General features: G+C 36.2%; 1 protein-coding gene across 1 annotated transcript in view; it reads left to right on the top strand.

Annotated features, from left to right (window-relative positions):
- The window catches only part of LOC137847929 (guanine nucleotide-binding protein G(q) subunit alpha), a 130284-nt gene that overhangs the window by 43794 nt on the left and 72187 nt on the right, over positions 1–14303 (top strand). Inside the window, exon 2 of the mRNA XM_068666638.1 lies at positions 455–639. Within this exon, the coding sequence (XP_068522739.1) occupies positions 455–639 (185 nt within the window). The remainder of the gene's footprint in view (positions 1–454; positions 640–14303) is intronic.

The raw sequence follows: 14303 nt of genomic DNA, 5'->3' as shown, positions 1-14303 counted from the left end.
ACAAGATAACTTTTTCTTACTGTATGAATTTTTATGATTTAAAAAGTCTCGTAATAATAATCTGAAGTTGGAGGTCTTGGAAAGTATTTTCAATAATTGAAATTTACATTTACATGATTTTAAATATTTGGTCATATGCATTATATTATACTCATGCATATATGATTTTTTGTATAATACTTACATTTATGAGATTTGGTTTAGATACTAGTGTAGTTGTTAAATCACCCTTCTATATCATATCTTCAAAATGCAAGCGTCAATTCAGCAGGTCAGTTGTTACTGGTACTTCTGTTGGATATCCAACTGATCCTTGCAGTTACTGTATAGAACAGTTACAAGTGTAGAGCACTTGACACTGTTCTGCTCTGCAATTAACAATCTGTCAGCATTGTCCTAAAAAATCATGTTTGCATTCAGTGACTAAAGTATATCCTTATTTTTTGTCTTGCAGGCACAGGAGAGAGTGGCAAAAGCACATTTATCAAGCAGATGAGAATCATTCATGGATCAGGTTACTCTGATGAAGACAAAAGGGGCTTTACAAAACTGGTGTACCAGAATATCTTCACAGCAATGCAGGCCATGATCAGAGCCATGGATACCCTCAAGATCCCGTACAAGTATGAACATAACAAGGTGAGATTTTTGTTTATTACCATAGCTGAATTTTTTTTCTTTTTGTTTCAGGAAGTACATTGAAGGTCTTCAAAAATTACATGTCACATACAAATTATACTCAATGTTCAGAAGAAAGGGTACATCTGTCAGTGTACCCTTTAGTTTTCTGCCTTTTGTGCTGCTCTGACAGCACAGAGGTACTGCTTCTGTAAGAGTACTCATCTCTGAAAGATGTTTGAGGGGTTCATCACAGGGCAGTTTCAACAGCAGGCTGATGTTTCTTGAGACTTGAACTTTTTTCTTTTCCTTCCAGCTCATGCTCTGTCCAGAGCACAATTAAGCTATTTCTTTGGTCTGCACCAGTACATAAAGTTTGCCATTAACGTGGATATTTTTTGTTTTTATTAGTAGAAAAACATACGGAGATACCTGGCTTTGAGCATATTTGAAATACAAATTTTGACACAAGATTTTAAGGCAGTCACATTCTTCTGAGATTAATGACATCGTTGACATCTAAAAAGACAAAATATATTTGAAGTGTTTGTAAGGTTTATCTATGACTAGCCTAAATTCTTTTCAAAATTTGCATTAAAACAAAACAAACAAACAAAAAAAAACAAACAAAAGATAAAATACTTTAAGCATTCCATAAAGAGGGGAAATGTTTAGTATTTACTTCAATACACAGGAAAGCACAGGATTACATCAGCGTGTCTCACACTTCTTGCCATAGGATAGGAGTGGCACGGCTTTGAGGAAAGTTCCTGAGAACTTCTCCAGATTTTTACAGTTGAGTCATTATCAGCAACGTTGTCAGGTGGAAAGGTTGAGATCTCTCACAAGAACAGGGCTTGGCTTTCTTTGAATCTTGAATTGTGTGAAAATTGAATAATTTACTAGTCCTGGATTAAAAGAGCATTTTATTAAAATAAATTTATAGTAAAGGTTTGTGTTTTTTTTTTTTTTTTTTTTAACATAAACTATCAAAATCAGAGAAATTTATGATAAACAAGTAAGCAAGCTGCTGTTAACAAGGGGATTCAAGATGAAATAAATCCGTGTTAAGACAAAAACTTTTGTGTCTCTATGCATGAAGTTTAATTATAGAATAGAACTGTTGTATATGTTTTAAGTCAGGTAATTTGGAAGTAGTAAAGATAAAGCTTATTATCATGTAAAAGAAGCTTTGTTTCTCTATGGGAATCTGCCAGTCATTGCAGCTGGTCATCCCTTATTGGTGACATAATGTTGCAGAAACCCAAGAATCTTGCAGGAACCTGGGTTTATGCAGTGGGAAGTCAAGGGGATCCAGTCTGTCAAAATCTATATTGTTATCTGTCCTTAATGATGGGTTAGTGTTCTGAGCATGTTGGAAAAAGCAATAGTAAAAGAGACTGTTGAGCTTCCTAGTCTGACCGTGTGCTGGAGCTGTCTGATTTTCTCTTATCCCTCAGATATCAAAATCAGATATGTAACCAGGATTAAAAAGAAAACTGCATTTGTACACATATTTCAGCTCATTGGCTGCATGTTTTTGCTGTATGCAGAGCACCTGACTTGAAAAGTTAATTGGTTGTGAAGCACAGTCATTTTTCTTCAAAATTGTTTTTGGTTGTTACTTTGATGTAGTCCTAATCCTAGATAAGGTATTTTTAACTTGCAGTATGCTACAGAGTATATGAGATATAGTTACAGTTCAAGTTAAGAGTGTTAAATGTATTTAGTGTTTTTCAGTTGGAGTGAGTTAGTTTTGGCATAGTACACATCTGGTTAGAGCTGTTAACTTCCCTCGGAGTCTATCTTTGTGCTTGGTTCTTTCAGAAGCATTCCCATCAGGTTTTAATAGGACTACATGTAAAGTAAAAGTTACCAAATGACAGTGTCTCATGGGAATTCCTATAAAAATTCCTTGTGGAAATACAGGGGAAATCAATTTTGCTACAACATCGTGGAGAAGATGGTGGTCTACCACATGTATACTTTGTATACCAGTTCAATTTACTTTAGTGACCACTGATCAGTTGTTTAATCTGCTCCTTTCTTCCTTTCTTTCTTTCTTCCTTTTTTTTTTTTTTGTTTTTAAAAGTCTGTTGAAAACAAACTCATTAGTCTAGCAGTCGAGAAAACACAGGAAGGGCACTTCCTATTAATTTGATTCTCATATCAGGAAATCCTATCTCTGGAGAGAATATCTCCAAGTTTGAGTAACAACATATTTTTAGCACAGTACTTGTTTTGCACAATAGTTTAGAAAACTACAGCTTGTTGATACTGATGTGGTTGTTCCTAAAGAAATGAGGGTTAAGTGACCATTCACATCCCCCACACACACAATTCTTCATGTTCCAAGATAGACTATGGGGCTACAGTAGAAATGTTTCCCTCTTACTGTACCAATTTTACTTCCTTTAATTGATAATTGCTAAAATTGGGGTGTTCTGAATCTCTGCTTCTGGAATTTGAACTCTTTTCATTTCAGAAAGTTCAGTTATTTAGGCAGTTGGGATCTTCGTCTGGTATTTAACATCTAGTCTGAATTATTTTAATATAGTCATCGTAGGAAGAAGCAAGTTTTAAGTTTAGCAAGTTAGTTCTTACAGAGTGCAATTGATTTCATAGTTTCTAATATAACAATAGGGGCAGAGACTGAAAGGAACTGTCCTGTCATATAATAACAGATTTGTTATGAGAAATTTAACTGATTGTGTTCAGAGTGTGATGCCTCAAAACTAATGGAAGGGCACTGTAACATGTAATGCATTTATTTTTCATGTTAAACTGCAGAATATGAGCTCTACTGAGGTTTAAGATAATGTGTCAGGGTGATCTCTCCTCTTAGGAATTTGTCTGTCATAGGAAATGGTGGCTTATGGATGGGTTTTTAGTTTCCTTTTGGGTAAATGTTGCTGTGTTTCTGATAAAAATAACTAGAAGTCGATAAGTTTTCATATACTTCTTGAATTTCAAAGTAAAAAGTAGTTTATGAAAAATGGAAAAGCATTATTTTTTTCTAGAAATCTTCAGAAGCAATTCTCAAAACTGCCTGTCTAAAAAATTTTTGTGAGTGTACAGTAGTAAATCATGTGCAACCACAGACATTCAAATGCACATTTTTAGCAGTAAAATCTATGTTAATTTTTTATAAGCTATCTTTTCAGAAAACCAAACTGTGTTTCTATGCTTCTGTCATCCCTTTCAAATACTGAAATAATAAAATGATCAATTTTAATCTTTTCAGTTCTCAATTATCTTCATATCTGATTGGAGGCCCTTGTTTCAGATAACCCGTCTCCATTTTTTCTTTTCTAGCATTTTTTTACCATGTCTAATGTTGCTGAAGGTGTGGAATATACATGGGTGGCTTTTTACTTTTTATCTGCTGTTGTTTCAGAAGTTCCACCAGATAAATGTATTACTATAGTAAAAAACAAGAACAACACTGAAATGTTACTATACTGGACACCTTCTACCACTGTTACCCTTGCTATTCCCCTTCAGTGTAACTACCAAAATACAAGTTGCTTTTTTGTTCAGTAGACTGTGTCAGGAAAGTGTCACTCAGTAGTGATTAACAGGCAGGAAATCTTGCTTGAGTCCCATGCCCATAATTTCCTGTGAGACTTCTTAAATATTCATAACAAGATAACTAGTGTGAGGAACAATAACAGAACAGGCTTCAAGAAAATTGTTAAAAAGGCTGAAAACATAAATACAAATTCTATTGTAGGCCTGGACGTTCACTGTTAAGTTTCTATGAGTGATTCTGCTACTGAAGTTGTTTCAGTATTTATGCCTATTGGGAAATTCCTTTGGGAAATGCTTTACAGCGAAAATACACAAGTACCGGAAATGCTTTTAAAGTCCAGATTCATACTGACACCATCTCCAAAGCCATCTTTACCTTGCTACCTTGTTTCTTCCAAGTCAGACAGATCCACTGGAGAAAAAAACAAAAGTACAGCCAGAAGTATGACAACAGGACCAGGTTTGGAGCCAGAGTATGTAAATTCTTATCTCGGCTAAACAGTTGAGGGTGTTAATTATGCTAGATCTCTTCAATGAAATCTGATATTCTAGGAAAAAGAAAAAAAGCTGGAGGAAAGGACCTCCCTCATATACCTTACCTGATATGCAAAGAATATGAAGGATTCAATCCAGAGTAGGATTGTGCAAAGAGTGTGAGGTTTATTGACCCTCAGATGAAGCAGAATGTGTGGAAGTTTTGGCCTTTTGTGGTTTGTTGCTGTTATTTAAAAAAACAAAACAAACAAAACCAGAAATGATGTTCTTGGGATGTTGAAATGAAATGCTTATTGGTTTGGAACACAGATAATAAAGTGGTTTTTCGGGCAGATGGAGAAACCCAAACTGTGCCGTCTGCGCAGACCATTCTTCAGCATCTCAAACCTGAAGCAGAGGCCTTAAAGCAGGTTGCAGGGTCTTTCCTGATAAAGGGTCTTGTACTAATAGTGTTAGTTAAGAATTAATGTATCTTAGAACCATCAGTAGAACTTAGTGGAGCAATACCCTGAGATGTTCTTCTCCAGGTACTCAACAGGATAGAAAACAAGTAAACAGAAGCCTTGTGGAATAAATGAATGCTTCTAGTATGAAGGAGCTCCAGATTCAATATTTTGGCAAGAAATGGATTGCTGCTGAGCCAGCTGACATGGAGGGGAGTATATTTAGATTTAAAATATTACAGTCTATTAGAACGACATCTATTCAGATGCAGACATTGAAAACTTTTTTTCAGGAGCATTAATGTGAGGTAAAAACAGTCTCCATGATAGCCATGTTTCCTCCCATGAAGATCAAGGAGCCTTGGAAGCTCCAGCAGAGCCACGATCAGTTTCTTCCTGAGTGCTTCATAGAGATGGCTGGGAAGGACTTTTACAGTCCTAGCTGGATTTCAGCGTTTCCCCAGCAACTCTCTCCTCTTTTTGTTGGTCTTCCTCTGTTGGTCATTTACTTCTCTCATGTCCTGCCCTTCCTCTGGCATCTTGCCAGTCTGATGCAAATTTGACCTCAACAGGTCTTCATCTACCTGTCTGTGGACTTAGCATTTTCTCCTACTTTCTGATGTTTGTTTTCTCATCCTATTTGCAGCAAAGTAATAAATAAATAAACAAATTCATGCATGTAGTAATTTACATCCTGACTTATTTCTTCTCGCTCACCTACTTGCCCTCGCTCGCTCTTTGTTTAGAGCAGAGGTCTCTTGCATTTGTCTGTATTGCTCCAGTGGATTTCTAAGTCATTTCCTCATTATTTTCAGCTTAAATATTTCATACGTTATCCCCAGTCAAACTGTCAGTTTTAGATACTTTTCCAAGTATAGGGAAAATGATTGTGTATCAGGAGTGAGATAGATGAGCATGGTTGCATGCTTCCATGGAGAACTGAGAATATCTTTCTTAAAAGTAAGCTTACAGATGTATGAATGTCCTTCTTTTCCCCATTAAAATTATAGGTAATTTTACCCATATGAAATAGGAAACTGTCTTAGCCTTCATTTCAATGTAAAATTTGAAAATTCAATTTTAGCTACTATATTTACAGTGTAGTAAGATTTCTTCCTCCTTTTATATTTTGTTCTAAGAGAAGGCCTTTACTTTTCTAAACATGGTATTTTAAGTGATTAACTGCCCTTTGCTAACAGGAAGTGATGTTATATACAAAAGTACTCGTGTGGGGTGTGATGTCCATGTTTAATTCTTCCAGTTCCACCATTTTACTATTTATTTTACTGTGGAGAATGGGTGGTAATAATACTTACAGATTCTTGTAGATTTTGTGATTGCTCATACATCCTGTAGCTTTTTTGTTTCCTTTTTTTTCTGACTTCTACTTCAGATAATGGTTGCCACTTAGTTATTTTGCTTACAGAGCATATTGTATGTCTGAAATGAAATATTCATGTGTGTGCTCTCTGACAAGAAAAGAGTGAAATAAAAATAAGCTCAGGGCAACTTTTGTATGTAATTGGGGTTTGGAGTTTATTTTAAGGTAAATAGTGAGATTTTATATTCTTGGAGTGGTTCTGACTTTTTTCTTGATTAACAACAGCTATATATACAATTTCTAATATTTACATAATATATTTTAATAAATAAAATGTAGAACTGTAACCATATGTTAATATCGTTATAGAGGGAAATATCTAATAATAATAGCTTCCTAATTATTTAATTTATAAAAGACATACTAAGGTTATTTAGTGTGTATTTTTGAAGTAATCTCAGATTGTAATATTTAATTAATATTTTCCTCTGAAATGTTACAAAAATGTATCTTTCCCCCAGCAAACGTTTCTGGTGAACTCTGACTCATCCAGTTGCGTTCCATATGTATTGCTTATAACTACTAAAAAAATGTGAAATCTCATGTATTCATTGTTAATTTCTATTAACACAAGGCTTGCTTGAAATAAGGTTTACAGCAGTGAATTAAAGAATCTTTAGAAAAATGGACCTTTTTTGCGGGTTTTGTCTCTTTTTCAGTTTGTGCTTTTTATTTGTTACAAGCAAGAAAGCTTTGTCTTGTAATAAAATTCAGCTTTGGCTGAGAAACTAGGCTATTGTTAAGCAAGAATTTTGAGAAAATACCTTATTTTTTTGGCCCCCTCAATTACTATTTGTTTTGTATCACAGTGTGTATTGTCTGTTAGTTACTCATGTCATTCCTTTTTTTTGAAAGGTCTTTTGCCCATCTTTTCTTCCTGGCTGAAGTAGGTATAAAGTCTACATGTTGAGTAGATTACATACTCACACTTCGTTAGCCCAGTCACACCTGCCTGTGCTCAGGATATGGACCCATGTAGCTCCACTCCTAGACATTGTATTTGCTGTAGGTGATTTCATAAAGGTGAGGCAGGAGGCAAGAGTCCAGTGTTTTGTTTCTGGAAAAGAAGGCAAACAAAAAAGCAAAACAAAAGCTAAGCATGACATGATTTGTGTTACATTTTCTTTTTATTTTTACAGGCCTATTTCTTTCCTAGAATCAAAACACTAGCATACTGTAGTATGTATCAGCTTTGGTGTTAAAAAGTATATGGGTCTTGACTGTAGATATTATATAATACTTAAAATTATGGTGGTTTTAGGATATTGGATAGACAGGAAAATTATTTACTGTGATCAGGTCTCTTTTGTGAATAGTCTTGAGTGTGACAAAACAGAGCTTATTCTTGAGTTGGAAGGGTAGCTGGTACAAAGAGTTGCTTTTAATCCCTCCTAATACCATTCTAACTCTGATGTGTCTCTCAATTTCCTTAGTCCCTATCACACAGGAGGGTTTATGGGGTGTGTACCCCAGCTGGGAGGGGTGATACCACGGAAAAGCTGTTGCAATTAATTTTTTTTCATGCCAGTTAGGGTTGTTTCAGGACATTTCATTTTTTTTTCTCATGTGACCTATTGGCCAGAGTTAAAATTAGCCTTCATTTTTTAACCTTCTAAGCTAATTTCTAGATAAATTGTCGTAATGGATTGGATGTACGTTTTGCTAGTTTGGAGTATTGGTTGAAAGTTTTCAAAATGTGGATACATCCTGGATAGTTTGTGTTTGAAGGTGTTCTCTACTTCAGATTTTTTTTTTTTTAATTTTTTTTTTTTAATCCAGCAGCAGCCACTGGTTTGAGAGCTTGTTGTTGGTTGTACAAACAGATAAATGGGTGTGCTTGGTAAGTGAAGATACTTTTTGCAACTGGTCTCCAGCCTTTATCCAGCTATGCTTTTTTCTAACCCCAACCAAATGCTGGCAGTTGTACAGATTGGGTGAAAAGGTAACTGGAGCATGAAAAAACTGTGGGCACACCTGCTTCCCTTCTGGACTCCAGTACAGCCAAATGCTGGGTGGAGGAGCGGTGGGGACATGCCACGGAGTAACAGCTATTGACATAATCCTTATGTAAGCCTCATAAACCCTATTGTGGCATTTGGGGTTAATTGCACCACTTCACGGCTGTTTTGTTTATTTATTTATTTATTTCTGTTTATCCAAAAAAGATAAAAGCACAGGGATGGGATTTAATGTTTAGTCAAACTTTTCTTATCTGGTCTGTATCTATATGTAATCTACAGTGGTTTTACTATGCTTTGTAGAAGAAAAGCATCAGCTTGACCTTGGAAGTCTGACCGCAGACTTGTTTTCCTAACTGTATCATGTGTAGGACCACGCTGTGTCATAAAGTATTCGTAAAGAGCTTTAGAACAAAGTAGAAACTAGATTTTTATGTGCATGCTTGTATTAGTGCATTTTTATACAGTTTTGATTATTTTTGAGGTAGTCCAGTAGCTTATTCTTTACTCCTGGTTCCAGGTGCTGGAAACTGGAGAGACACGGTAGCACCAATTATTCAAGGCTCCTTCAGGGATCATTCTAAGCGGAAATCTGCTGTGTACTAAAGAGATAATCAATAGCATTGTACCTGCAGGATTCGCTAAGTAACCTCTCAGCCTACACTACCAATTTGTAGTTGTGCAGAAACAGGATTTGTACCCAATGTAAGAATTTTAAGAGGTGGTCTGATGTAACTGCACAAGAATTCAGTTTACTGCAATATTGCTTCTGAATGGAGAGTAGATGAAATGGTACTACCAGTTATCAGTCCACTTTTTCAGGAACGAAAAAGAATAAATCATTTGTATTGGAAATGTTGTTGTTGTTGTTTTTGTTTATTTAACTTCTTGTTTGTTTGTTTGCTTTTAATTTATTAATCATATGAATCAAGATGCTATTCCATGAAAAAAATCCATTCCTGTGTCTTAAACTAACAGCATATGTTGAAACACCATTTGAGAATAAAACTCGTGCCAGAATAATTCATTATACAAGCCTCTGAAAACTAAACTTTCTTCTTAAAGGCACGTGTCCCAATCAAATAGGAAGTATGTTGTGCAATTTTAAGTTCTTGGAAGGTAGCCTTTTTTTTTTTTTCTCATTTTAAACCTCATTCACAAAACAAAACCATGTGATCAGATAAAATGGTGTTTTCTGGGGTGGAATATTTGTGTTTGAGAAACTACATACATTTTTGTACTTTGTCCTATGACCTTATGTATGTATTAAAAACACTTTAATTCAAACTTCACTTCATCTTCTTTAAAGCTGAAATCTTCTGCTGTGAAGCTTTAATTTCTTATTCCCATAAACCAAAAGTTTATGGGTTAGTTTTGTTTTATTTTGTTTTCCTCCTTTCCTTTCTTTTACTTTCTCTGGAGCTGAAGCTTTTCAATATTGCCTTGACCTTTGAAAAGTTAAGAGTAAAAATAAAGGATTGAAAGCAAAGATACTCATAACATTGCAAAAACATTCTGGATATTACAGATTTTCTTGTGGTCAGTAGTCTGCAAATAAGAAGGGTACAGAACAGAAGGAGATATGACATTAAAAAATATTAGGGAATTTTTAATTTAGATGTGCAGTAACAATTCTGGGAAGAAAGTAACTTCAATATTTATTCTCTTGTGTGAAAAAGATGGAGTTTTTTTCAACCACTTGTTGATTCATAAGCAACTTGTGAAAATAACTCTTCTGCATCAAAAAAAGTTAAGTTCTTCTTCGGTGGTAATGCAGATGCCATCAGTATTGGACTAAGACATCACTAAGACATGAAGAGTGTTTGACCATGTATGTTTGACATTTATGTACCATCATGTGCAGAGTATAAAATGTATTTTATAAAAGAAGATCGGAGTTATATCATAATTGGAGCTCTGATTCAGACCTTGTCATGAGGGAAGTTGTTAAAGGATATTTATGAGGAAATTGAGGAATTTGTGAATGCACAGATCTTTTCAGAGGTTGCAAAGGAGCCTGCACAGTGGCAATAAAGGAGGGATTTCTGTGAGGGAGGACCCTGGTGGTGCAGGTAGTTCCTGAACCACCGGCAGGCAGTTTCTAAGGGCCGTTTATGATTTAGAGGGAGCGTGTCTGTTCGTGTGGGCTGGTTAGTTCACAGAATGCCGTTCTTTCAGTGTTTATGTAATGATACCATGTTTGTGTACAGTTCATTTGCTGCTTGTGACCCAAGTCTTCCAGCTCTTGCAGAGGAATCTAAACTTCTGTTGGCATGTTTCCAAACCGAGCCTTGGAATTTTTTGAATTTCATCAGTAGTTCTAGTGCCACTGACCAGGAAAACAAATGGTGCGATCTCATTATTAGACTCATTGTGAAAGGCTTGATTTCAAACACAAAGTTCTTCAGCAGGGCAATATTTATAAATAAAACTGTCCTAATCAGAACGGGGCATGGCAGCACAGGCTTGTAGCTCACGTCCTTCTTGTGTGATAAACAATGACTTGCACTGGCTGCCCTTGCTGTAGCAGTGTAGTCATTCACTGCATTGCAAAATATTTTAAACAGCAGCTCCCTCCTGTGAAAAACTATTTTTTTTTCTCATCTCTATTTCAGGAAAGAAATTTACATTCTACAGTAAATTTTCCAGCAGATAATTCTAATAGTAGAAGCTCAATTCTAATAGTTTTAGCTCAATAGCTAGCTCGGTCCCTCATTTCCTGATTCCAGTGATGTGTGTGTGTTCTTACTGCTATGTTTCTGACTATCTGTCCCTTTTCGACGCCTGTCATCTTTTGTGGTCTTCCTGTAGAGCTTCCTGTGTACTTCTGTCTGATGATACCATATGAATCAGCATTGTGGGTGTGTTTTATAAGTCTGACAAATGAGAAAAATGCAACAATTATTGTAATTTTTCTTCATTCAAGTCAGTCTTATTCAGAGAATTTCTTTCTTAATTCACAGCGGGTTGCATTAGTGTGATCCAGTAGGTGTTTTTTGTTTGTTTTTAATTTATCATCTGCTAAGATATGCAATAGAAAAGAACCTTTTATGAATGCATCCCATGCAGATGTTATAACTATCTTGTGCACTGAAACAGACACCACCTAGAGAATCCTTGTCAACATAAAATGCAATCAAATAGTGACTGTCCAACATTTTAATGCATTTTTTCATTGTGTCTTGTATTACTGGTTAAAACTACATGAGAATTAGATTGTATAATTTCTTTCCTCTTCGGAAAGGAATGAAAATTAGATTTCTCATATGAAACTAACAGGATGAGAGGAAATTCAAGCAAATATGCCTTGGAGGGGGTTTGCTAGGACTGTATATAGTGGTATGAAGGGAACAAAGCAGTTGAGATGCAGTCTGAATTGTCAAAAACTAACTTCTAAGGTAAGGGTTAATCCCTGAAGATAGGTCTGTTCAGTGATGATTCTCTAGTGCTCTGTTGGTCTTATCAAGTCATTATTCTTCAAACACAACAGTTAATTTCTCAGCAGGGTACCAAATATGTTCTTTTTTTCTTTCTTTTTCTTCCCCTAAACATGTTATTTTGGCCATTCTAGATTTGGTGATTAGTGTTTCATTAGCGTTTCAAAAGTGTTAATGCCTTTTTTTTTTTTTTTCCTACCTTGGTTATTCTCTGCCTCAGACCTTGTGCAGTTGTGTTTTGCTGAAGAGCATAAGAGGAGGATAATATGCAGGAACAGTTAGACTGCTTCTGCCTGATCCCGTATTTGTTTTGGACTTCTAAGTTTTTCTGAAACTTGCTGAGTTTCTCAGGGTAGTCTTAATTTTCTCCATCAGTGTGGACTGTGTAATTAATCAAATGGGATCATTATTTGACGTAACCTCGCGTCGTCCAGCTGCATGTGGAATACAGCCTTCCTGATTCAGTAGCATTTTCAAACACCCGCTTTGCAGAGACAAGGCTATCCCAGCTGCAGAGTCCAGTAGATGATAATGCAGTGCGTGTTGAAAATAAGCATTCCAAGTAACTGTGGAACCAAACAGAAAACAATGTCATAATTCTAGGTCTGCAGTATTGCACAAAATGCAAAATATGCCTTCTGTAAGATACATGTAAAGAAGGGACAGTAACTATCTCATCCTCATGATGAGCAAAAATGTTATGCATGCTTTTACTGTGAAGTAATTTTGCTCGAGAGACTGGAGTTCATAGATACTTCGAAAGGCTGAATAAAAATGTGCTTAACCAGAACCCTACCGCACCCAAAATTCAGACATCTGTATTCATCTCCTGTCTCCTAATTATGCCTCACTGCATCAGCAGATGAATGTAATGAAAGAAACAAGGATAAATCTTCACTGTTATGATATGTTATGGGTGCCAGCACTGTTACAGTTTATAAATAAAATCAGTAACTGAGCAAAGCATTTTCTTCTGCACTTCATAGATTTTTTTTTCCCAGCACAGCCAGTAACAGAATAAAGGAAAGGCTCACATCCTTTAAAATGTTTCTCCTGTTCTGATGCAAGCTTGCCATTTTGAGTGTTAGTTTGTGCTGTATTTCATGTTCTTTTTTACAGCATCTTGTTAAGCAGAGGCCTGTGCTGTTCAAGACCAATGGGTAGGCCTGAAATAGTATTAAATAGACCTCAAAATGAAGCATAGCACTGGAGAAGTGTTCAGAGCTGTTAACACAGAAAGGGTAGAGCTATTCCTCCCTCCTTTCCAGTGTGCTGGGCTGTGGCTCCATCCAGTGCCCCTGCTTCTGCATCCCTTGCCCCACTTGCAGTATCACTCTCATAATGAGCAGTCCCAGAATAACCCCGTATCTGATTTACGGTGCGGAGTCACGTGTGGAAAGCAACAGTGGCATGCCCAGATGCTGAACTATCACGAGCTACAAAATTTCCCATCTGTGAGCGAGCTGTGGTAGGCTGTAAGGATCCTGCTGTTGATCCCTGTCTCTTTCACTGACTTGTGTGGCCACAAGAACATCAGTTTTACCAGAAATGTTGAAGATGCTTGTTAAAGGGGTAATTCAATCTAAATATTCTATAGTAATGCACTAATTTATTTTGCTTGCTTAAAGTACTTAATAACATAGCTGCCAATAAGTAAATCGGTGCAGCATATCTAGGAACCTAAGTATGGGTCTTGGACTAGATCCCACAGCATTTAGACTTAGATTAATATTGATGCTATTTACTGTAAAGATATAAAACTTTAAGTGAATGAATTTGAATAAGTCTCTTTCCTCTTTTTGAGCTCTGTATAAAATAAAACTGTTTCCTCCTTTAGAAAATCATTGTACCAAAGTATTAATCATACTAGTATGGGGTTCCTTCAAGACTTGTGATTGCAGAAGTGAATACCAGAATCACGTATTTGTATCTCAGTGACTTGTGCCCCCATGCAGGCAAGCAGACCTACAGGATCCACAAATACAGGAGCCAGTCCAGATAATTGTCTGTGGAGTTTTTGTCTATTTGTGACCCACTTGCAACCTCTGTGTCTCCACACTTGCTTCCGTTCTCATGCAGTATTCACTTTGTACATGCTTAGAGATGTGGACCACCATGAGCTTTGACAGCACAGGAGAAGCAGAGCAGTGTCTGCCAGACCCATTAAAAGCTGGTGAAAGTTAGGTCAGCCCTGAGGAAGTTCTAGCTTAACTTGGAGTAGTGCCTGGAGCTAAAAGCTTTGACAGTCAAGAGGGTATAAAGGTGATACATTGTTACTGTATGCCTTTTCTTCTATTTTTTTCCCTCTCTTTTCTCACTGGTTTTGTGTTGAGCATATATTGTCTGTCTGGCTTTCTAGATTTGACCTCACATGCAACAAGAATACATTCTAGAAAATGTCAGTCAATACCAGCCCCTTTCTTGGGGGAGTTATTTTAAA

This window comes from Anas acuta, chromosome Z (assembly GCF_963932015.1).
Source record: "Anas acuta chromosome Z, bAnaAcu1.1, whole genome shotgun sequence".
Classification (NCBI taxonomy): Eukaryota; Metazoa; Chordata; class Aves; order Anseriformes; family Anatidae; genus Anas; species Anas acuta.
The sequence above is the reverse complement of the archived record's forward strand: the minus strand, read 5'-3'. Positions and strand labels throughout refer to the sequence as shown.